This window comes from Haplochromis burtoni, unplaced genomic scaffold (assembly GCF_018398535.1).
Source record: "Haplochromis burtoni strain Fernald_Lab_line unplaced genomic scaffold, NCSU_Asbu1 Contig_35, whole genome shotgun sequence".
Taxonomy (NCBI): Eukaryota; Metazoa; Chordata; class Actinopteri; order Cichliformes; family Cichlidae; genus Haplochromis; species Haplochromis burtoni.
The window spans coordinates 1,901,768-1,925,856 of NW_024582396.1; the positions used below are offsets into that span (position 1 = coordinate 1,901,768).

General features: G+C 43.6%; 3 protein-coding genes and 3 non-coding genes across 7 annotated transcripts in view; 1 reads left to right on the forward strand and 5 right to left on the reverse strand.

Annotated features, from left to right (window-relative positions):
- Positions 1–530: 530 nt before the first annotated feature.
- LOC102300470 (E3 ubiquitin-protein ligase TRIM21) lies at positions 531–3,413 on the reverse strand. The gene is made up of 2 exons (XM_005919295.3): positions 3,253–3,413; positions 531–2,450 (listed from the first exon to the last, which is right to left on the reverse strand). Exon 2 carries the CDS (start codon positions 2,439–2,441, stop codon positions 1,137–1,139), a length of 1,305 nt encoding a protein of 434 aa, XP_005919357.1. The 5' UTR covers positions 2,442–2,450; positions 3,253–3,413; the 3' UTR covers positions 531–1,136.
- A 1,841-nt stretch (positions 3,414–5,254) lies between these two features.
- Positions 5,255–7,634, reverse strand: LOC121814306 (small integral membrane protein 26-like). The gene is made up of 2 exons (XM_042219611.1): positions 7,410–7,634; positions 5,255–6,896 (listed from the first exon to the last, which is right to left on the reverse strand). The coding sequence occupies exons 1-2, from the start codon at positions 7,531–7,533 to the stop codon at positions 6,724–6,726; spliced, it is 297 nt and encodes a 98-aa protein (XP_042075545.1). The 5' UTR covers positions 7,534–7,634; the 3' UTR covers positions 5,255–6,723.
- Positions 7,635–8,436: 802 nt separating this feature from the next.
- On the forward strand, positions 8,437–8,508 carry trnae-cuc. Its single transcript has one exon. It is a non-coding gene; the product is annotated as a tRNA-Glu (tRNA).
- Positions 8,509–8,692: 184 nt separating this feature from the next.
- On the reverse strand, positions 8,693–8,780 carry trnay-gua. Its single transcript is given in 2 exon segments — positions 8,693–8,728; positions 8,744–8,780. It is a non-coding gene; the product is annotated as a tRNA-Tyr (tRNA).
- A 370-nt stretch (positions 8,781–9,150) lies between these two features.
- Positions 9,151–24,089, reverse strand: part of LOC102301098 (E3 ubiquitin-protein ligase DTX1) — a 43,783-nt gene continuing 28,844 nt past the window's right edge. For both annotated transcript variants that reach the window (XM_005919296.3, XM_005919297.3), the window contains exons 5-12: positions 14,419–14,480; positions 13,679–13,840; positions 13,504–13,565; positions 13,249–13,415; positions 13,013–13,166; positions 12,829–12,918; positions 12,271–12,369; positions 9,151–12,180 (exon numbers count right to left, since the gene is read on the reverse strand). In XM_005919296.3, the coding sequence (XP_005919358.1) occupies positions 12,049–12,180; positions 12,271–12,369; positions 12,829–12,918; positions 13,013–13,166; positions 13,249–13,415; positions 13,504–13,565; positions 13,679–13,840; positions 14,419–14,480 (928 nt within the window). In that variant the 3' untranslated portion in view covers positions 9,151–12,048. The remainder of the gene's footprint in view (positions 12,181–12,270; positions 12,370–12,828; positions 12,919–13,012; positions 13,167–13,248; positions 13,416–13,503; positions 13,566–13,678; positions 13,841–14,418; positions 14,481–24,089) is intronic.
- Positions 16,263–16,350, reverse strand: trnay-gua. The gene is given in 2 exon segments: positions 16,263–16,298; positions 16,314–16,350. It is a non-coding gene; the product is annotated as a tRNA-Tyr (tRNA).

The window sequence follows — 24,089 nt, forward strand, 5'->3', positions numbered from 1 at the left end:
AGTCTGAGGGAGAAGGAGCTCTGCTGCACCCTCATTTAGATGTCATCACATCAAAAGTGTTTGCAAGTGAGTTTAATCATTGCGTTGTATTGAAATCCTCCTTTACAGTGGGCTGAAAGAAGCTAGAATAGAGTATCTGTTAAAGAAAAGTCATAAAGCTTGTAAAGTAAGAGCCAGAACAAAAGTTTTAAAGTCTTAAAGGGCCTAAAGTAAAGAATTCCTTTATTGGATCAGCTGTATGGGATTAACTTAATGTTGCAGTTGGATATTATTTTAATTCCTTCTTATGCTGCCGTTTTGATTTATCAATAATAATACAGCAGAATACATGAGCAGGTTTTAAAACCCCAAATAAAAACTTTAAAATAAATTGATGAAGTTTAGTTTACAACATTTTAAAGTTTTACCCCCAGAAATACCAGTGTTTTTGACACGTGGATGCTAATGACCTAACACTGATTTCTGACAGTAACCCAAACAGAGATGACTACACGATGAGGGGACCATGATGAAAGACCACAAAGTCAAACTTCTTTTTCTTTTTTGTTTATTGTGGCAAGAAAGTTGGAAAATACACACAAACACACACCTTGTCCGACATTTAGTCAGTTAGGGTCTGGTTACACACACAGAGGACAAAATACAGTATTTTCACCCAAAATACAGAGGATTACTCAAAGAAAGTACAAGTACATTAAAACTTTACTTCAGTGAAGTACTAGAGTAAATGTACTAAATTCATCCTTTCATCCAGTGCTGGTGGACCCAGTGGTGATGTTGAGCTGGTGAAGCTCAGTGGGCACATGACTGCTGGGAATTCTAATAGCATGCACATCATCATGTTATTGGAAGATCCTGGACCAAGGCATGGCCCTGGTTGATCTGGACTCAGGCAGGGTCATGCCTTGTCTCAGATTGTGTTTGTGCTAATCAAGTGTGTAGTCGAGGTGAGGAGGGTGACGTTCAACGTGAACGTGGCACTACGAGCGTCAGCACCTCCAAGTCTGAGTGATGGAGGTCCTGGGATCTTGCTGGTGAGGTTTAGTATAAATAGCCAAAGTCTGCCAATTGAAGGTGAATATCAGAATCGCCTGTTGTTGATGAAAGTAAAGACAGAAAAGCACAATGAGCCCTCTTTAATTGACGGGGGTGATGATCAGAGGTGCAGAGTTCCAACCATCATTTTCCAGTCCAGGACTGAAGTATGGGTAGAGTTTCTCAGTGAAGGAGCAGCCAGTGAAGGAGTAGATCAGAGCTGCAGTATCAACGTCATAAAAGGAGACCAGGCCATCCTCATAATCCACAAACACCCCCACCTTCTTAGGAGCAGACTGCAGAGAGAGAGCGACATCAGGGCCAGCTTTGTATTTATTTCCATTACTCAGGCCTACAGTCCAGAAACCGGCTGCAGGTCTCGGTGTGATGTCTTCCCTCCTGTTGATCGACTCTCTGGCCACTCCCAAAGTCCACTCGCCCTTTCCTTCAACCTGAACCTCAAAATAAAATCTGCCTGAAGAGAAACTCTGTTTTCCTAAAACAGCAGCACTGTAAAAAAATCTCTCTGAGTTGTAGGGAAGATCTCTCTCCATATAGGTATCATGTACTTGTTTCTCATCATCAGACAGGAAGAGGTAAGCATTTGCGGTGTCTGGATCGAGTGTCACGTCCACTGCGTAGCTCTGGGCCCTCCTCAGCTTGGCCATGGCGAGCATCTTGGGTAGTTTCTCCTTCATCTCTGCAGTTTCCTCCAGCTGAAGCACAGAGAGCAGCTCCACCTCCGTCTTCCTCTTCTTCAGTTCACGGATGTCCTGCTCCATCTTTCTGATGAAGCCTTCAGCCTGCAGCTCTGTTTGTCTCTGCTTCTCTCTGATGGCCTCCGTGAGCTTGGCCTCACCTTTCTCGACATACTCTTTCAGAGCAGCAAAGACCCGAGCACCATCTGTCATCTCTCTGTCTGCGTCCTCTTTACCGAGCTCCACTGAGCGTTTGAGCTCCTCAATCTTCAGTCGCATCTCCTCGATCGTCTGCTGGATTTCAGCCTCCATCTTCACCAGTTTCTCTCCTTTACTCATTTCCTCCAGAGGATGATTGAATTTCATGCAGTCCCAAAGTAATGAAAGAAACACCACACAGAGAAGCAGCGGCAGTGGTTTTAAGTCTAACCCAAGGAGAACTTCTTCCTGTCTGGCTGGCCGTTGCTCTGCCCGTCTGAAGGTATCAACCATCTCAGAGATCAGAGTGTTGACCTGCAGCTCGGGCTTTGGGTAGAACATCTTCATGCAGACGGGACACTGGAACGGGACGTCGGCGTCAACGGGATCAGTGATGCAGTGTTTGCAGAAGTTGTGTCCACACGGCGTGCTGACCGGATCAGTGAACACATCCAGACACATGGCGCACAGAAACTGATCTTCAGTCAGCAGACAGGCGGCAGCAGCCATGTTTGGACACTGAGAACAGAAAGGAAAGACGCTGGTTACCCAGTGCAGAATAACACGTCCTGTGAGCTGAAGCAGAGCTCTTGTATTGTCCTCAACTCTCTGTTGAGTTCTGCTGTAATTTCTTTTCTTCCGTCTCTGCTCTGTTTGTTCCCTGGCCTGTGCAACATTAGCATCTCAGCGCTGTTTCACCATTATAAGTTTAAGTCATGGATAAATTCCACGGTGGACTGTTTTACCTTAGTTTCTGCCAGGTGTGGTTCAGGTTTGCTATTCGTCCACCTTTGATGCATTTGTGGGTTCAATATTAACACATTTTAAAAATAGTCTGTTAACAACAGGACAAAATCGGTGTTTTTTCTACTTTAGCATGTAAACAACAGAGCATCAGACACGTGACTCAGAAACTGATTCTAAGGTTTCCATTTTTGTTTTTAGTACTTTCCACACATAAACCAAAACTGAAAACATCGCATTGTTTTAGATTCCCCAGAGAAGCCTTTGTTTTCGGGGGTATAGTTTTAAATATTTGATCGCGTAGTTTATTCGTGCGCTCATGGAGGGGACAAAGCATTTCTGGAGGTCGGCCAAAGGGGAGGGAGCAAAACAAACAGGCTGAAATGAAACTTTTAAAACGCGCCTGTTTAAGATCACAAAGCCGTTCACTGATGCGTGAATCACGTGGCGCTTTGCACGCAGAGCCTCGGAACAGAAGCGCAAACACCTGGAACCTTTCACCAAACATCCCCTTCTCCCCTGAAACTTCCTAAACTGAATTTTCATGTTTGCGTTAAGAGTTTTCAGCTCGACTCACCAAAGCTGGGCGGAAACTCCCGAAGAAATCCGATTAATATTTGTTTCCAGACACAAACAAAGCGATCAGCTGCACAGATGCCGCAAACCGAAAGTGCATCAGTGTTTGAGTGGACTGGACACACTTCCTATGTGAGCTGTTTAGCTCCACCCACACCTGAGAGGGTAAACAGCTTGAGGAAATGACGTGTACAGACCAGCGGGTGTGTCGGCTAAATAAAAAAACGAATAGAGGCAGATGGTCTTTACTCCTCTTGACCTGCAGCCCAGGAACAGCTCACAGAGGGCAGTGACTTTAACTCCACCTCACCTGTGGAGCCCTCGGATCTACCACCAGGTGTCCTCCTCTCCAGTGTTGTGCCAAAAAGCAGTTTTCGATGTTTATTTTTATGCCTCATACCCTTGCTAACATTGGCAAATAGACTGTAGTTATCATGATTTATTACGGTGTTATAAACAGAATAAAGAAATGACCTGTAGCTCGCAGGACTTATTGTCTTATTGTACATTCGTTGTAATCAATAGAGTTCCCTTTTGGACGCTTAAAATATCTTTATATTACTGTGATGTTAGGTTGTCCTAATTTCTGCTACCCTCTTGGGCAGATCTAACGTCTATGACACTTCTTCTTGTATAAATAAAGGATATAAGAATTCACTTTGCCAAAAACAGATCGCCATGTCCATCTTTTGATAGGAATGTACTTTCTGGCCCCAAATAGCTTGATGCCATTCATGACAGATGTATCTGATAGATTATAGACCAACAAATCATTTATAACAGTTTAAATGTCACCAGTCACTTTCTGGATCTTCTCCTTCTCCCATAAAGCTGATCAATCAGATGCAAATACTGCTGTGTCTTGTATCTTCAGTCCCTGACTCGTCTATGTTTTCCTGGACAGTTGGTGACTCGTTTCACCTCCACCTGCACTCCCAGCCTCATGTACAGCAGATACCAGTGACACCAGCAGGTAAGAGAAGTGGCAGATCTGCCTTCAGCTCTCATGAAGGCGGCCTTAAAACAGATGGCTTGTATTGATTCAAAATCAACGTTACTGCTTTAGACAGACTTCATTCATCTTAATAAACAGTGAGAACAACATAACCTGCTCACCAAACAGTTCAGTCACATTTCACGTGCATCTGTGGAGTTTCTCTTCCCTCTTTGTTTTCAGCCACTCGGTATCCCAGGTGGCCGAAAACTGTCTCAGTCACACATGGAGGGGATGTGACTGAGACCTTGCTGGCTAATGAGACCAGTGCAAACATCAAAAACAAATAAAATGATCATGATTATCATCCATCATCTATTACTTCATTCATTTGTTGTACTATTAATGGAAATGGGTGCGGGGGGCTTTATTAATAGGAAAAGCTGTAAAATATCAATTCTGTGCACTCCTTCACATTTTCCAAACCCATCCAGTGGTCCAGACTGGAGTCTTTGCTGGGCCGCTTCTGGCCCCCGTGCCTCATGTTTTACACCCCTGTTGTAGACTTTGCAGACTTGAGAGAGATTCCCCGGTTCTTTAAACGCCACCACTGTAGGTCAATAACTTCTGTCTTCTCTCTCCTGTATTTTGTCCCAGTTGTTGGTCTCTCGTTACTCTTCTATTTCCCTGTGACTCCCACTCATGTCTACATCCCAAAGTCATGTAATCTGGATAAATTTCCTCTCAGATAGCTGTCAGAAATCAGCACTAAATATCAGAACTGACAATCGACAAAATGAGTTTTTGTACAGTTATGGTTCCGCTTTCTCTACATCACTATCAGAGTGAGTTTTTAAAAACTATTTTTTACTTTTGTTTTATTTCAGATTTTTATTTACAGTTGAGTTTAATTTCTGTTCAAATAAATCCTTGATAGTCGACACATCCAAGGAGCTTGAATAGAATTGGGACTGGACTTCTTTGAGTTGCGTGAAGACGTTTCACCTCTCATCCGAGAGCCTTCTTCAGTTCTAAGACCAGTTGGTGGAGAGTCCCCATTTTAAGCCCTCCTTAAATTCTCCTGAGAATCCTTCGATTTTAAGATTTCTTTAATCTCGCAGACACTGGTTAGTTTATACAGCGATGCACAGCAAGCATTACAACAAAGACTCCAGTAAGGGAAGAGGTGGTGGGCTCTGTGCTGCTCACTACACAGTTCAGTCACAGTTCAGGTGCATCTGTGGATGACCTCTTTGTTTTTGGTCACTCGGTATCCCGGGTGGTCAAAGACTGTCTCGGTCACAGCTCCTCCACATGTGACTGAAACCTGGCTGGCTAATGAGACACGTGCATTCTCCGAGCTTTCACTCATAAATGTGGGATTATTATCTCTCCCCAGGTTAAGATGCAGAGGAGGTGTGGCCTGCTCATCCACCTAAATCTAATAGGGATTTAATCCAGGAATTTTCTGATATTTAAACGGAAGGTGTGCTTAAATATATAGTACATACTAATTCTTTGGGATTTTAATATGCACAGTTCTTGTACTTTAAGGCTGATTGTAATTGATTTTTTACATCCTACTGGGGTTTTAAAGATTGAACAGGACCTAGAGTCTGTGAGAAAACAATGCAGAAGAGCTGAATCATCCTCAGCACAATCAGGTCTGTCTTTAAACGTGCAACAGTGCATCCTCTCGTTAAGTAAATAAATATTGTCCTGACACATCCGTCAAAGTTTAGATGGATCTGCACCGATCTTTTGCAGCAGCTGCAGTATTGGTGAGTTTTTCAGTCTGTTCTGACTCCAGGACACAGCGTTTCCATGACCTTTTACATGTTACTGATACTAATGACTCTGTAACTATATTATTTCACTTCACTGCTGAATTTGATGAGGGACCACAGGATGTTCAGTTCACATCTTCAGAACTGTAGTGTTTGCGGCACTGGTTCAAGTCTTATTTGACGAACAGGTCCTCTTCCATCACGGCCTTGCAGGCCTGTGGTGTAGACCAAGGCTCCAGTGCGTATTTCTTATTGATGCTTATCATGGAAAGACCAAGACTTTAAATGCTGTTGAAAAACTTTACATCTTATTATAATCTGAGCTCTGTGGTCTGAAGGATCTTCTTGGAGTCGTGGTTTTATTTTCCAGAGAACTGACTGGTCAGCTGGTGGTGACTTCACAACTGCTGACATCACTCGTCAAACATAAGGTAAAAAGTAAACGACCTCTGTCACACTGAAAATCCAGGATTAAACATCACTAGGCCCCAAATCCTGTTCCAACCTATAACATGAATCACAGATGAACCTTTAATCTTTCTACTGAAACAGATTTCAGCATTTTGGGGGTTTATTTACACACCACGAGCATCTGAATTACAGAACAGTACTGAATACTGTTTACAGTTTGATACTAAAAGCTGGCTGAGGCCATCAGAGCAGGACAGGTGGACACGCAGCTGGAGTTTCCTTAAAAAACAAAAACATTATAATGTCCTCACAGAAATACATAAATATTAACTGGAGAGGTTCATTTGTTGTCGTCTCCAGCCCCTCGATCGCCGCTGAAGGATGAGATGAGATTATAGATCCTTGTGGTGTACGGGACAAAGTCTTTCTTATAGGTGATGACAGTTTTGGCGTGTGCTGTCTTGTAGACCTCCTGGTTTGGATCCTGCGGCTCTTCCACTTCTTCTTTTTTCACTGAGTAAGAGGAGGGCAATCATAAACATTCATTATCAGTTACTTCTATGAATATATGTGTCAGCAATAAAGGGTAGCACTGTGCAAACAAACTGGATCAGCTGATATTGAAAGTAAATGAAATTTGTTATTTCAGACTAGAGAGAGAATCTGTTTCTTTATACGCCACAGCTGCAGGTCAGTAACCTCTGTTTTGTCCTGTTTGTGGTTCCTTCCTCTCTCACCAACCAGCAGAACGTGAAACCTCAGAAAAGTCTCAAATGTATGTAAGCTGGATACGCAGCCTCCGGTGTAACTTATTGCATGCATTTGCAGGAAGAAAGGGGCACGTCTCAGAGCTCCTCTTAGATTCATCTCATTTTAATATTTCTTCAGTTTCTTCACATTAAATGAGTAACATCTGCCAGCATACCCGATGACACGCATCAAAAAGAGGCTGTTAAATAATTCGGCGTACTTCAGTTTGAGAATATTGTTTGCGCATGTGTGAATTTCACAGTTCACGTCGCTCACCTGGCGCGACCTCGCAGCGACCTGTGTATTTCAGGTAAGCGTACGAGCCGACCATGGTCCAAATACCAATCGCGTACACGGCGGATACTCTGGCGTTCCACTTCAGCAGATCTTTGAACTTCATGGCTGCTTCGCTCCACAGCGCTTTATTATTTCATGAACGTGTTTAGGTTCCTTTCGCTAGAGCGTTATGGGCGCCGCCATGACAGTCACCCCGGAAGTACTAAAAAAATAACAGGTCGCGTGTTTTTTTTTTCATTATTTTTTAATTTTGTCATTAAAATCTAGAAATTGTTGATTATTTATGTCACAGGGTTCCGAGATAAAATCGCTCACAGTTCATAGACTCACACCATTTTTCAGCATGCATAACTTTATAAGTGCAGGATATCCCCACGAAACTGACGGGGTTGAAAAACATATTTAAGCTCTGTTCAAATCAAATCAGTTTTACACTGGCACTGGGAGAACAGGCCTTCACACAAACTGCAGAATGGATGGACTTAAGCAGACCTTAAAAGAAGCTGGTCTGGTAATTCTCCTATTTAACTCATTGCCCCCCAGTGGACACACCACTCGGTTTCATCTCAAGTCCTGAGATCTGGTTGATGAAGAAGAAGAGTATGGACATAACAGAGGATGAAAAAAACATCTTGAAAATGTATGTTATAGCTTAATTATATAATTATTTCACTTTAATTTGTTTTGTTTGTTTTTTTTGTTTAGTTCTTCAATTCAATTCAATTTTACTTACAGCTGGTAAGGTAAGAATCACAACAACAGTTGCCTCAAGGTGTTTTATATTGTGAGGTAAAAATCCTACAATGATACGAAGAAAATGAAGAAAACCCTGAAAAATCATATGAACCTCCATGAACAGGCACTTTGGTGACAGTGGCAAGGAAGAACTCCCTTTTAACAGGAAGAAATGTTAGCAGAACCAGGCTGAAGAACAACAAATTATATCATTGGCTGAGATCACCTTTACAGACTTTTCATCGTCATACACAGGGTTGATGTGTATCACTCCCTGGTGGTCTAGTGGTTAGGATTCGGCGCTCTCACCGCCGCGGCCCGGGTTCGATTCCCGGTCAGGGAACACATGTTTTGTTTGAGCATAATTCATGTTTTACGCAAGCGATTCAATTTCACGTGGACACACCTGTTAGGTCACGTGAGGTATACGCCAAAACTGTTACGTGCAAAAATAATCGCGTTTCATTTAGTAAGTCCGCGTTATAAACACAGAGATCTTGGCCAAAGTTTTTGTGAAAAGAAACCTCTCCTTCGAGCCGGATTCGAACCAGCGACCTAAGGATCACTGTGATCACCCTCTACAGTCCTCCGCTCTACCAACTGAGCTATCGAAGGGAGATATGGACCGAGCAGCGTCACAGCTATTTTGATCAAAACACGCACTGGGATCTGTTTTTCTAGTTTACGTCCCTCATTGCAGCCACTAAAGATCTGACCAACACAATAATGAAGTTTCAGTCTTTCTTTCTTTTTCTCTTGCACACTCCAGCAGTTACTCTGGAAATACTTACACTTTCCTTGTCATGTCTGTGACGCTCTCCCGTCCCTTTCTCCCTATCCCATACTAACACCCAGCATCAAACCTCCCACCTTCATGGATAAAAAGAAAAACCTACATTTCAAAGTGTTCAAACGACCTCAGACAGTGCACACTTCAGGTCTGGATCCGGATGAGCCAGACAAGACAAACAGAAATGAAACTTTGTTTGTTTCAAAGCATTCTTTTATTAATAAAAAGACAATTTAAGACCTAATTGATCATACAAAATCAGCATTCTCCTCAGTCGCTGTGCAGTGTTTGAGCCAAAGAGCTGAAACTGCATCAACATAAGAGGAAGTTGTGATTTTTTTAATAACATTTTCAGATATTTTATTTGCTGCTGAACGAAGGCTGGACGATCCCATCTACAAATATCTGCTGTGAAACCTTCAAATGTCTGCAGAACAGCAGCAGGACAGCTGATATGTAGAAACCTCACAGAACAGCAAGTGTACAAGGTGTCTGCCTCTCTATTCAAATTCATTACATGTCACACTCAGATAAAAGTCTACCATCAAATTCCTTTTCCAAAAGAAAAGATGATGCAAATCAGCTTCTGTACACTGACAGGGGGGAGGAAAAAAGACATTATATTTAATAATACTGTCTTTGTAAACACGTTATGACATAAAAAAAATCAAAAAAAAGGAGCATAATCAATACAACATAAATGTACAAAAAAATGAAAAGGCAATTTAATCTATAATAGTGTCAAGAAATATGCTATTAAAAAGCAAAGGTGTACCTAAATACCATTAAAAAAATGTAATAAAGAAGTGAAGGAAGTACCATTGTCGTATTCACCAAAATAAAAGCTTAAAACGGGAGAATGTTTGTGGCATACACAGTACACAGACGTCGAGGTAAGAGGTCATTTAGAGACCCAACTCAGAGACTGGGCAAAATGTTTTCAGTCGTGGAGACAAGTGGAGAGACAGGGTGGGAGCACGCTTTCTTAAATGAATCCTAGGAAGAGATGTACTCAAATGAATCAATCCTGGTGCTAATGTGTGCTGATTGGTCCGTTAAGGATTTATGATTGGTTTTCAAATGATAACAGTGTGGGTGTGGCTAAAGGCCAGCACAAATGTCCATGGGCGTAGAAGAAGCCGGTGGTCGTGTCGGATGACGGTGATGTTTTCAGGAGGCTGCCCTAAACTGGATGGTGGTGCTGTGACGGCCCTAATACTCAGGAATCATTTCACTAGCTGTTTATTTGACAGCTATTGAGAACATTTCCCGAAGAAGAAGAAAATTTTAAACCATGAAATTTGCAATGTTTTTCTACAGTTCCCCAGAATGCCATTTATTCCGGCCCATCTCACAGCGTTTGAACCCTCCCCCAAAAGAGCCAATCAGAAGTCAGTTTGAGCTGTGTGGTGGTGGGCGGGCGCAGCAAAGATGAAGACCTAGTGTGGTTTCTGTTCTCATGGGAGGAGCCAGAGATGTTTATAATGTTTAATGTTTGTGGGCTAAAAAGCTTTTAAGTGGTCAAACCTTTGAAGCAGTTTTTAATCAGATTCGACTGGCGACTCTATAAATGCAGATGTTTCAGAGATGAGGAGATTCCATCTGTTTTCTATCAGCAGCCTCCTCCAACACCACAGCATTAGAACCAGCTCAGAGGCATAATCTCTCGAGCGTGTCCAGGGCCTCTTCCTTTGTGGACCTGCCTAAAACACCTCAGCTGAGCTCCTTCTGCATGATGAGCTCCTCAGATACGTTTGTGGAGGAGTCTCATTTCTGCTCCTTGTGTCCTCAATCTTATCCCTTCGGTCCCTACCTGCATCTCAGGGCCACAGGAACGTTTGACCGGCAGATCTACAGATTAACCTTCACCCTCAGATTAGCCTGTTTTTGAAGGTACTAATTCTCATCTGTCTGCTTCATGCTCAGCTGCAAACAGGTCTAGTGTGAGAAGGAGGTCACTGCTGGCCAAAGCCCAGAGATAACGAAGCCCTACAACACCATAAATTTGATATTGTTTTTATTGTTTTGCTTTTTAAAAAAGCGTGCGACAGCCCTTTTTTGTCACTCAGCAGATCTCCTGACCTTCAGACCTCCTGCCCAATCTGATCCCATCCTCACGCTCGTGTCTCCCTCCTCTTTAACCGCTACCCGAGACGTTCATCACAGCTCTAATGAAACGCTTCATAGAGAGAAAAACTGCATCCAGTGAAACTCTGATCTGTCAGGAACAAAAGAATGAAATAAAGAAAATGGTACCTGTGTCTAAGGTTAACTCGTACCACAGTGGCTCGATAGTAACACTCCGAAGGCGCCCAGCAGGTGAGCGGGGGTCGGTTTGGTCTTTAGTCATTTCACACACACATGATCACACAGAGCTGAGCTCGTGTAAAACCATCAGGTTAAGAGGTAAAATATGGAATAACTAAATGAGGAGGACTATAGTAACAATGAGGAAATAAAGTGGATAACTCAGCCTGCAGACTGACATGTAGTTCAAAAGAAAACCCGCCAGGGGGCGCCGCAGCACTGCACTTCAACCGCAGGCGAGCAGGTGGTTTGAACAAAGGCAGCACTCAGCCTCTCCTCCTCTCCGAAAAGTTAGTGTTACTCTACTCCTATCCTACGCTACGTCCGTGCACCATCCCTCGTTCTTCCTGCTGCCCCTCCTCCCTCTGTCCTTACAGCCCCAAGCTGCTCCGTAGTCTTCCTCTCTTTGTCCTTCCTCTCCCAGTTTTTATTGAACTGCTCTAACTTTTTTTCCTTCTTTTTTTGACTCTTTCCCAGTAAAGTAAACTTATTTTTATTATTAGTACAGATTCACTCTGACCGCTGTCGTTTAGTACCTAAATCCACCTCTTCCTCCTCGTCACTCTGGCTTTTCTAGAGCTGCTGCTGCTTCTTCAAACTTCCACTCACTGCGGTTGATGTGACTAAACAAATTCAGCATCCCCCGTTACCCCAAATCGCCCTGCGCCCCCTGCTAACTGCTGGCAGAGAGATTCTGTCTCCTCCTCCTCCTCCTCCTATTATTTTCATGGTTCAGCCGCCTCCTCTTCCCTTCCACCCTCCGTCTCCTCCTCTCGCGTTGCCCTCTCACTTCTCCATCAGTGCGTCATCCTCCGTGATGCCCTGAGCTCGCAGCTCTTCCAGGACGTTGTCGAGGTGTCCGGGGTCGGGGAAGCCGTGGCCCGTCAGGTTGGAGCCGAACTCCGTCTTATGATGGACCTTAAAATGAAGGGAAGCGACGGGAGAACGTGTCAGTCTTTACATCACAAACTAACAACCAATCCGATTCACTCTTAGGTCTGAAGTTACCTCGTTCCAGATGACGGTGTCCGACTCTCCTGTAGTGCTTGAAGTACCGACTGAGAAGATCAACCTGCGGTCCCACGCTACCAGGAGCAGTCTGAGTACCTGAGAGGCGAAAAAAAAATTAGAGATTCAGCCCAGCCTAAAATCAAACATCCATATTTTCCCCGCTGACTGCAGACTGGTTATAGGCACTGTACACTGTGAGGTATTAGAGAGAGAGAACCAATAAGATAGCCCCCACAGTGACAAGACCGTGGTAAAGTGGGGAGGAAGTAACGGACTAAACTAACCAATTGAAATGCCCAGTGCATCATGGGAAGTCCCCCATCAGCTTGAGCATTTAGCAGGACAACAAAGGGGTCACCCAGACAGAGGTGGTACCTCGGGAGAGGAGCCTGGTAGCAGAAGTCTCCGCCTCCCATTTTACTTTGAGCTTAATTATACTGAAGTGAGGTGTCCATCTCTACAGCTGACATCTCCAAAACTGGGCGACCCAAACCGAAACCATCTAACACAAAACAAATCTGACAGCAGGACGAATGGACGCCTGTTGGTGGTTACCTTGCGTCCTTTCTCGCTGTCTGGGAGGTAGCAGTGTCGGGGAAAGCCTCTGGCAGTGAAGGGCTTCCCTGGATTCGGGTGCTCTGGTCCCTGAAAGGAGAGGAGCAACGTTAGAGGGTGTCAAACGCCACCTGTGAGGGCCAAACAGGGCCGCTGGTCCAGGTGTTTGAAGTGTTGGAGGTACCTGAATGCCTGGTGGGATGTTGTAGATGATGCGTATGGTTTTGCAGTCGGGGTGGCCCGGTAAAGAGTGTGGGATGACATGGTATTCCATCTTCCCTGCCGGCTGGTTTCCAGTCTTCACGCCGTAGATGGTTTTACAGGTGGGACACTGGAGACTGAAGAGAGGAGGAAGCAGATCCATTAAACGAAGGACTTTCCTAAAACCTGAGAGGATGAGGAGCGTGGTCTGGTTCTAACCTGCCGTCCTTGTTGCCGTTATTATACATGGCCACCAGACACTGGAAGTGGTACTGGTGCCCACACTGTGCCAGCCGTCCAACTGACTCCGCCCTGGACACAGGCCCCACCCCTGGACCCTTGTATCCAGACGGGCCCCCCAGTGGCTCCATGCAGATGGTGCAGTCCTGGGAAATATTCAGACAGAGGAAAGGCTCATTCCCCTTTATCTCTGCACGTGGTATGGAATTTCATGATAAAAAACTGAGGTCTCACCTCCTCTGGTGGACTTTTTACTTTTTGCAGGTACTTCTTCACCACCTCCTCTGGAGTTTTACCTGCGCACAGAGAGAAGGACGGGAGACGACGGGATGAAACCTGCGGCTGATGGTTCAACATCTCTACAACTGTGAAAGCTGAGAGGCCAAAATGGAGAGATCACCACGCGTACCTTTGCGAGCCTGTTTCTTGGTGGTCTTCCTGCAGCAGTGGCCGAAGCCGGGCACCGGCTTGACGTCGCTCTTGCTAACAGGCGGAGGGTGAAGCACGAGCTTCGGAGGCCTGGTCAAACACACGGGCAGAGCGGCAGCACTCATCAGGATTCCCGTGATCCCTGAAACACAACCGAAAGAAACAGTCTGTGAGAAGAGCGCTGTGGTTTCTGCATTCTTACTAACGCTAAAGTTGTTTATATTCAATTCAATTTTATTTATACAGCGCCAAATCACAACAACAGTCGCCTCAAGGTGCATTTAGATTGTAAGGTAGACCCTGCAACATTACATACACAGAAAAACCCAACAATCATGTGACCTCCCTATGAGCAAGCACAGTGGGAAGGAAAAACTTCCTTTTAACAGGAAGAACCAGGCTCAGGGAGGGGCGGGGCCATCTGCTGCGACCGGTTGGGGTGAGGGGAGGAAGAGATATACTCAAAGATTTATAAAAATTAGATAGTCAGCCACGGAAAAAGCTGGTGGTGGAGCACAGGAATTATGAAAAGGTGACCGGCAGACTGTACAGAAGGACACCTGCCATCAGATCCTGACCTACTTATGTGCTAATGATGTTACTGGTAACAGCAGACTGTTCAAAGTCGTGGATCCCGTTTATATTGCAATAAACGGCCAGTTATTCGGTTTCCCTCGTGTAGCTGTATTGAGATATTTGAATGTCTTGGATAATTCTTACCGGCCAGTGCAGGGTGAACAGGACTGGATCCGTTGAGGTTCTTCACCGGGACGGTGGGCACGCTGCAGGAGAAGAAGACAAACCGTTTAGTCCGATGTGTTTCCACGCTTCCTCACAGGCGCTCAGATCACACACTAAACCTCAATACTCACTAAGAAAAACTGATGACTGTCATTTTCACACAGGTAAACGCGCAGAGAGACAGAAATGGAACCAAATAAAGAAGAAATTCACTCGTTATTTTTATCTCCTCGATGTGTCACGTACGCGTCTTCTTCCTCTGTGCACCGTTTTGTTTGGAGGAGTGTGTGCAGGACTGCCGGGTGTGTGTGTGTTTATGAGAGCTAATCCTCGGAGTTTCCATCTGCTCACTGAGCTCAAAGAGATGGACGTCACACAGCTGCTTGCTGGGATTACCTGCCTCGTCACGAAGCCCATCGTCATCACCACCTTGCAAAGACACACACTGACTGACTCACACCAGTGAATTTCTTTCTAATAATCAATGTTTTTTCTGTTTTTGTTTCACACTGAAGCCTCAGGTCAGGTGAAAACTGAAAATACTACAGCTTACAACAGACTGTCCAGGAAGTCTTATTATGTTAACAGACCGTTACTTTTGTTATTCTGATATTTGCACCCTGCAGATCGCTCAACAAGCTTGTTTTTACATTCAATCACCAGATTTAAAACGACCACAGCCCATTTTGAAATCTGTAACTCTCATATCTACTCTGTAATAGGCAAACATGTACTATCCCGGGTCTGTTTATGTTTTGCACTTTTACAGATTATGTAACATAACATCCTGGTTTAAATCTGACAAGTTTGGTAAGTTAACAGGTTGTTTATTTCAACTGTTAACTGGTTTAGTTTGAACTCACCTTACCCACCTCTGTTCCAGGAGCAAAAGGAGGAAATGTACTTTCACTTCCTGTATTTATAGCTTCCTGGTTAATCAGGAAGGGGTCACAAGGTCACAAGAAGAGACCGAGTGTTATTTGATAAAGCTGATTTCAGAGTGTTTATAGAGAAATGGATTTGTTGTAATATGTATCGACTGCACACTGCAGAGTTTGATTGCTTGGAAAGAGTAGCTGTACAGGTTTGAGTATAGAAATGTTTGCCTTACATACCTAATGGATTAGTCCAGGGCTGAGTGGACTATTTAAGCAGATGAAAGCAGGTGTTTGGGGGGGGACCAGGTCAGTGTAGCTGTGTGCAGTTTGACCTGATTTAACTTCAGTTATGTTTATTCGAACTGAGTTAACTATGGAGTTGAGTTTCTTATTTATTTTTTTGTAAATATTGTTTGGTCATAAAATGGTGAATAAATGGACAGCTTCTGTCTCCTGCCATTCTTTAGCTGCTTAGGTCACGTTCTACCACACTGACTTCTTTCACTCTTCTGATGACATAAAAGACGAGTAAAATAAAGAATAACGTCATTTTTTATGTTGCTTTCATTAGTTGCGTTTCATTTTAAGCCATCCATCATCCGTCTTTCTTCTGTTTTTCCAGCTTGATGACCACACAGCTGATAGACTGGGCTTAACGATGCGTTTCTTAAGTTTTTGGCGGAGCAACTCAGACAGTTGGAGCAGATGCTCCACGATGGCAGCACTGAACAGTAAGCTTTATTCTGTACTCTCACTGTTGTGTATTTTTGACTCTCTAAATAACACTTTTCCTTCAACATGCTTCTGACATCCGAGTTCTGAGGTATCTGGAACGCAGAATAACAAACCGATAGTGACTTCCATGTTTTACACACACTGAGCAAACACTCAAAATCCAGCGTTGTGTCCCAGCTCTGTCCTCTACAGGAGAGAAAACAGAGCACCTCCTTCGAGCCGGATTCGAACCAGCGACCTAAGGATCACTGTGATCAGCCTCTACAGTCCTCCGCTCTACCAACTGAGCTATCGAAGGGGCTGGCTCGGCTCCCCCTGCCACGACACAAATGCACACAGGGAACGTGCGACAGGCCTGAGAGACGGCAGCGATGATCTGCTGTTTCCTGTTGCTGGTTAAGCTTTAACAGGCCACTAAGCAGCTTTCACCTACCTCACTCAGCGACGCATGACCACGCACGAGCGAGTGACTCACTGCTATCTGTGTGCATCAGGAAGTGTGTGAGAGGTGTTTGTTCACGCTTATAAGCAGATAAACAGAAGGTGTGAGGAGAAGAAGAGTAAACATACGCACTCGAATACCAAGAACCTCCAAACACGAATAACACAACACTGAACACACTTTCTGCCTTCAGCTCTCACACACGATGACCGAAGCTGCTTGTGTGCAGTCGTATTATTTCTCCTACCACAAACACGTGGATCCGCTTCGCCTAGCGGGGCATACAGTTTCTGTGTTTTAAACAGACAGAGAGGAGCAGATTTATTAGACACACGCTTTGATTTTTCAGTGTTTCCACACAACAAATTTTAATTTCTACAAACCACATTTAGTTTGAAATAGAAGCACGGGAATAAAAATGGATGAATAAAAACCCGACTGTGACGATTCTGTTCTAATCTGTTGTTGATTAAAGTATTACAGAGTCACCGTTTTTTAAAATGATACCAATATTCACTCAAACAGCTCAAGTTTTAATTTTTTTCTACTGATTTTGATACAAAGAAATTTTGTTTTGTAAGAAGTACCAGACGAGATTTATCGTTTTCCCCGCATATGAATAATTTGGTGCTCAAAGGAAAATCCCCGAGACTTTGATTTGGTTTTTAAAAAGCTTTAGGACAGGTTTAACTTTCTCAAGCTTAAAACAGACGGCTGTTGTTTTTTAAGGCAGGATAACGCACTGACACAAACAGACTCTTTGCCTTAACGATAAACCGATCAATCCTGCTTAGCGTGCAGTCAGCCCTCCACTCACTTCATGTATTAACTTATTTAAGGCGGTATGAGGCACGTAGTGCACCCACATCCCTGTACACATCATTACAGCCCGAGGCAGCAGCCGTCAGCTCTGACAGCCCATAAACTTTTGGACAATGTGCCAACAAAGAAAATCAACACAGAAGATTTTAAATTAAACAATCAAGATGTGTTCAAAGTCCAAACTTGAGCTTTAACTCAAAGAGTTTAACAAAAGTCTTGCATTTACTGTGTAAGAATTACAGCCATTTTTACACGCAGGATCATATTTTCACAGGCTGGATTTATCCAGTGCAGAGTGTGGTGGTGTTCAGCGTGCAAAAATGTGTCACACCTGCTGATTATGAGGCTGAGATGAGTAAAATATCACCGGTAGCATAATCAATGGTGATGCAATGAGCTGGATCAGACATCCGATCCATTTTATTCAGTTACGTTATTTCAATATACAAGAAGAATCAGTGTCGAGTTATACTGGTACTGATAAATCCTCGCAATGCCCATCCCTCATCCTCCTCCAGCAGAATCCATCAGTGCATTTTGAGGACCAACAACTGAATCACATCAGTTCACATGAAAGGTCTATTTTAACAATAATCCAACTGCTGTGTGTAGCAGGACGACTATCACGTCCTAATCTCGTCATATTTCCATCTGCGTTAACGAGCTCAGCGTGTCAAATGAGCGCTCTGCTGTCGTGTGCACTCAAAGTCGTTTAAGCTCTTAAAGATTTATTTATGACAACACGCGAGTAGCAGCGCGCTCGCTGATGACAGAGGGGAAACACCGACACCATGTTGGATCTGCACCGGATCAAGTCGGCGAGTGACAACGACGGCGGCGATCTCACACACGCGGGCGCTAATCGCTGGTTGCTTCTCACGGGATCTATTAATATTTAATAAGCTGCTGTGTTAGCAGGAGGAGAGAGTGACAGTCGGATCCTGGATAAGCCTCGTGGACTTCAACTTAACACAATTTCCAGCTGCCCCACTGATGTGCTGACTGCCTTTATTCCATACTCCTGCATCTCCTGAAGGAAAAATCTCAGCTTTATCTTGAAGGGTCACACTTCTTCCTTAAAGGGAATTTCACTGAACTGTAATTCAAAGGAAAATCTCTCTTCTTTCTGCAGACACCTCTGTACTTAGGAGGCTACTCAGAGAGCTGTGTGTGTCCTGGAAAACTCTCTAAAATGCTGCGTGTTGAAGAGCTCATCAAATCTCTGTGTTGGTATCAGCCCAACAACAGTTACATCATAATTATGAATAAAAACAGAACTAATATTATCTTCATCTCCATCTAAGTCCACTCTCCTGGGAGAGGAGGAAGTAATCGGGCAGACGCAGGAAGTCCGTGAGCGCCGATGGAAATACGAGCAGCAAAGAAAGAGACTTTTCAAAAAGAAAAAACCGAGTGTGCGCCTGGGGGGGGGGAGAAAGGGGATGAATGAGACGAGTCTCTTGACCCCCCACGACCTCAAACCGCCCTCCTCCCCTCCGCCTGCTTCCCACCAGATCACACCCTCCCTCGGCTTTGTTTCACCTCCATCCCTCCGCCGCTGCTCCTCCCGCTCCCCTCGGGCCCAGATGGTCATCAGCTGGACTGATTTAGACAGCAGACAATAACACACTCACTTACAGACACACACACCCGAGCAGACTTCCTCTGCTTTAAAAAAAATTGATGTGACAGAAAGTGCTGGACATTTTAAATGCATGCTGGGAGAAGGAGGGGCGTGTGCTGAATGAATAATGGCAGGCTCGATCAGAGGTTCAGAAATATTCATGATGAAGTTATGTGAATGTTCTAAAGAGGCTGTCGGAGCTGCCCCGAGTTTAACTCTGTAATTGGTGTAAATGTATAACGCAGACATGTTTGGTCTGGCTGTCTCGGCTCACTCGTCACTCCTCGAGGTTCAACTTTCTCCTGCAGCTGAAAGATTGATTAAGGCAAATGTGAGCAGACTTTTGTTCCTGGTACCATGTTTCAATATTAATTCAAGAGAAAAAAATCAAATTAGAAAAGAAACATTTACCAATTTACAAGAAGAAAATTGTAAATTTAATACAAGACATTTCTAAATGTGTGAGAAAAAATGCTGGAAAAATAAGGGATAAAAGAAAAAAAATAATAAGGAAAAAAACAAATTTATTAGCAAGATTTTGCAAATTTATGAGAAAACCTATGAGAAATATAGTAAACTAATAAGAAAAGAAATCTTTTTAATTGTCCAGGAACAATATTACTTCACTTTTCTAGTTTTAGAAAGAAACGGATACATTGTAATTCATATAAAATAACATAACCGAGTGTTTCTGATTGGTGATGAATAATTTATGGTTAATCTGACCGCAGTTTAATGGACACGGTGAAACACGACACCGATGACTGGAGCCTGGTCACCGTGACATCACCGTGAGGTCACAAACATCACTCAGGGCGCGGCGTGTGCACAGTCACACCATCCTGTTCTCTCCATGTTGCTCCGTCGTTATTTTTCTCCACTTCATGTCTGTTTTTCTTTTGTGTTTATTTTGGAATTTGTTCATCTTTAGGACTTTTTCTTAATCGATAATTTGCTTTTTTTTATGGTTGGGTTTGTTGTTATTTTCACCCCCCCCCCCCCAAAACCTGCAGATAATGACCAAATAAAAACCTCTATCATTTGTGTGAGTGTGTGAAAAGCACCAGATGAGACTGAGCTCAGCCTGTCTGTGCTTACAGCTCCCCCTACAGGCCGCTCAAGCTAAAAACTGCGACCTGTTGGTGAACTAAACAGGTGTCGCCCCTTTGTCCCCGTCCTTGTCTCACCCCCGACTTTGGCTTCATTTTTTCTGAGTATGCTGGGTCTGTGCTGCCCCCCCCCCCCACCCCAAACTCAATCACTCCCTTTGTCCTGTTTTCCCACAATCCCCCTCTGGAGAGAGAGATAAGACATTCTGCACTGCAGCTCCTGTTAGGTCCGTCAATATTTACTTTTACTGTGTGTGTGTTAAATGCCTTCACAGCCGGGCAGCGGAGCGCCTGTGTGTGTGTGTGTGTGTGTGTGTGTTTGGTTGGCCTGATTCCTTGCAGCACTGTGTGATCAATCTTTTGACAGTTTGCTGACTCGTTTCTTTGTCATGGACTCCCCTCCCCTCCTTGTCTCAGTCGCTGTCTGAGACAGAGGCTGTCCACACACACACACACACACACACACACACACACACACACACACACACACACACACCCTTGATCACTGTCATTTGGTGGGGGGTTATAAGCAAACACTGTCTGCCTCTCCTCCACCTAGAATGACTGAATATGAAGCTTCAGCTTCTTCAGCAGCTATACCGGGGGTTATTCCACCATATCCACCCAGTGTGAAAAAAGTAAAGTCAGGCTTAAAATAGCTCAAAAAGCAGAGCAAAAGCAGCTCTTTGCAATGAAGAGAAAGGTATTCATATACCGTATGAGGAAAGGGAATAGAGCTGAGATGAGAGAGAGGGGGAAGGAGGAGAAGAAGTGAAACCCAGCAGAGGCTCAGTATTGTGCTGCTAATGCAGTCCAGGCTTGGATAATCCAACAAAGGTTACTGTGGAGACCAACAATGAGGGTCCAAGGGGCCCCCGACCACCGAGACACGACAGGCAAGGAGGGAGGAGACGGATGGGGGGAGGAGGAGAAATCAAAATCTACATCTCAAACTGTCTGAGCCTGATTTCAGTTTTAAAGTCTGTAAGATTCCTGTTTGTTGATCTGAAAACGCACCACTTCCTGTGCAGGGGAAGGCTTTTTCCTGAGAAAGGAGTGACACAACTACTGGTTTCAAGCTTTAGTCACTGCTGAGTGACACCATGGAAAGTTGTGGTTTAGTTTTTCTCTGCTGCAGTACTGAAGACTGATTGTAACTGTAAACTGACTGAAATCAGTCTACGTGGGTGAAAGAGCAACACATTTCCCAAAAATGCTGCTTCTGCAACTACTGGAGGTGGACTCAGTCGGCCCTCTGCATGTCCTTTTGACTCAAACATGATCGTGATTTATTAAATATCCACCACATTTGAGCATTTTATTTATTTAATGAGTAGTATGCTCAACAGTCGCCCCCTGCAGGGTGAAATAGTGCAAGTGTAAGTCGCTCCCATGTCGGCATCACTTTTCACATCCTGAAGCTACAGGTAGCCGATACTGCTGACGCTGCCTTAACTCACCATAATCGGCTAATTGGCTTTTACTTGTGCCATAAAACCAATCAGATAGTTCTGTAGGCGGGATAAACCTTCTGGGATTGGTTATAACATCAGGTTTTTTCTTTCATTTCTTTTTCTGTAATCTTAAATGATGGTTTGGTAATTAAGTTTAACACAAGGTTACGAGATTTAAAACAGACTTATTTACCATGTTCTTTTTTCAGGCCCAACAGCTGAACATAAGTGAATATGTAAAGCAAAGGTGAATCAAATACAGTCGGTAAAGCATCAGAAGATCAAAATGAAATCATGAAAACCAAAAGGAAACTGAGCCGTGGCAGTCTGAAGTTCAGGAAAATGAAAAAGGAGGAATTTGTCTGAAGTTAACGGTCAGCACTTGCTGGATTTTCTTGTAGTTAGTCAATGCACGAGAAAATATCACCGTGACGTCTTTGAGCTTTAAATGCGTCTTCATTGGCTCTCTTGCATGAAACAGACTTTAGTGATGACTGACCTTCAGCTGTGTGAACACTCAGTTTTCTCTCTCAGAGAAAAAAGAGCCTCAGAATGAATCCAGCAGCAGTTTGAGCGTCAGTGTAAACAAGGCTTTCTGGATTGTCTTTGCTGCGTTTGATTCGTTTCCTCTGTGCTCAGACCTTTTCGGCGACCATGAAGCTGTTACGTATTTATTTATTTATTTGTTTTTGGCCGCTGACCCACGGCCTCCTCGCTCCCTCGTCCATCGGCTCCTCTGCTCTCCAGATGCCGCCTCACAGATGGACGACATGCACAACGCTCGGCTGAATTTTATTTATTTGACTCAGACACACAGTTTACAGGAATGCAAGTAAACAGTTCCAAGGTCGGGTTAACCTTTTGGATCTCCAGTCTGGTCTTGATTTTACTTTTTATCAGCACTTATCTGTTTATATTTATCTGCCATTACTATTAACAGGTTTAAATCTCAAATTTCAAGGACCCCAGAATTCATTTGGTGAGGCTGGTTGGTTTATTTGTATTTTATTTTACTGTTGGGTCTAAAACTCTAATTATACTTCTTTATTACATTTTCTGAAACCGTGATCTTGCATGCACCATCAGCGCAGCATTTATTGGATATTCAAATAAGATAAACGAGTATTCTACACGACTATTTCTAGTGTGGAAATATAGATTTTACTCATGTTTTACCACAGACCCCAAAGCGTTAGCCAAGTCTCGTTATGAAGGGTGTTTTGAAAACTGCATATGAAACCGCACACACATTCCAGACTCCAAAAGGGCATCCATACTAGAGATGGCACGATACCACTTTTTTATGTCCGATACCGATATCATAAATTTGGATATCTGCCGATACCGATATGAATCCGATATAGTGTTTTTTAATCAACAAAACTGTTTTTTATAAATATCTTGCTGCATTTTGTCATAAGTTCATACTCAAGTTTAAAACAACAACTACACTAAAGCTATTCTGTTATACCTGTATCAAAAAAAATATTTCATAGTTCAGCAATACTGATCAATCTAATAAACTTAAACCTACACCATCCTCCCTATTCTGGTATTTTAAAGAGTACTTAGCGTAAATATTAAGCAACCTAACTAATAGGGTTCCAACTCCCAGCAACAACAAAAATAAATAAATAAAAAATAGGGAACCACCCTCACGCTCCACCTCATGATGCTTAATCGACGTAATCAACCTTAATTTGATGCAGTGTGAAAAAAAATGCACAGAAATCAATTATTTTTCAAGAAATATTAAATAGATTCAACATCTTTCTTCAACAAAATTGCAGACTGCACAGATGGTACCTTCCCAAAGGAAAAAGTACTATAGCTTACTAGGGTATATATATTAGACTTAATAGTCACTATATACAGTAATTGACTTCTATTCATTTTACATCAAATTAAAACTTTGGGTGTCAGATAATTATTTATTAAAAGCTAGACATTTTAAATGAGAATAAGAAAGAAAAGTATGTCTTTGTGCCCCCTTTTCCCAGTTAATGCCCTATCGGCCCCCCTGGCTAAACTTTGCTAGATCCGCCCCTGCACAGTTACCAGCCGTCAGCTACGTAGAAAAAGATCCTGGTGTAGAAAGTAATATTAAATAAATTTAACAACAGCTGATCAAGCTTAAACGTGCTGCTGTTGTTCAGCCGCTGGTTTCCTCTTTCTGGCGCAAAGTGGACCAAAAACAAACAAGAGAGACTCGCGACAGAAAAGCCGATCAGCTGATCATTAGCAGTTTCACGATTGAAGTAGCAGCCGGAGAGCGAGAGGCAGTCGCTCGTTAAGCTTAACGCAGGAATGCTTTACAAAATTCAGAGATGGACTTACACACTTGCTTTACTTCTCTCGGGGATAACTTTGTCGGAGATGAAATGCCGGGTTGCTAGCGAAGCTCCAAATGCTATCCAGACCACCGACAGGTCCCGCATGCCACAGCCGCTCTATCACGTGATGCATACTGCTCCGACGTGCTAACGTTCTGAGGTGAGTTACGGCGTGTTGCAAGTTTTGTGAGGTGCTTTCGTGATATTTAATGGATCGGATTACATTTTTTATTTTTCTCCGATATCCGATCCA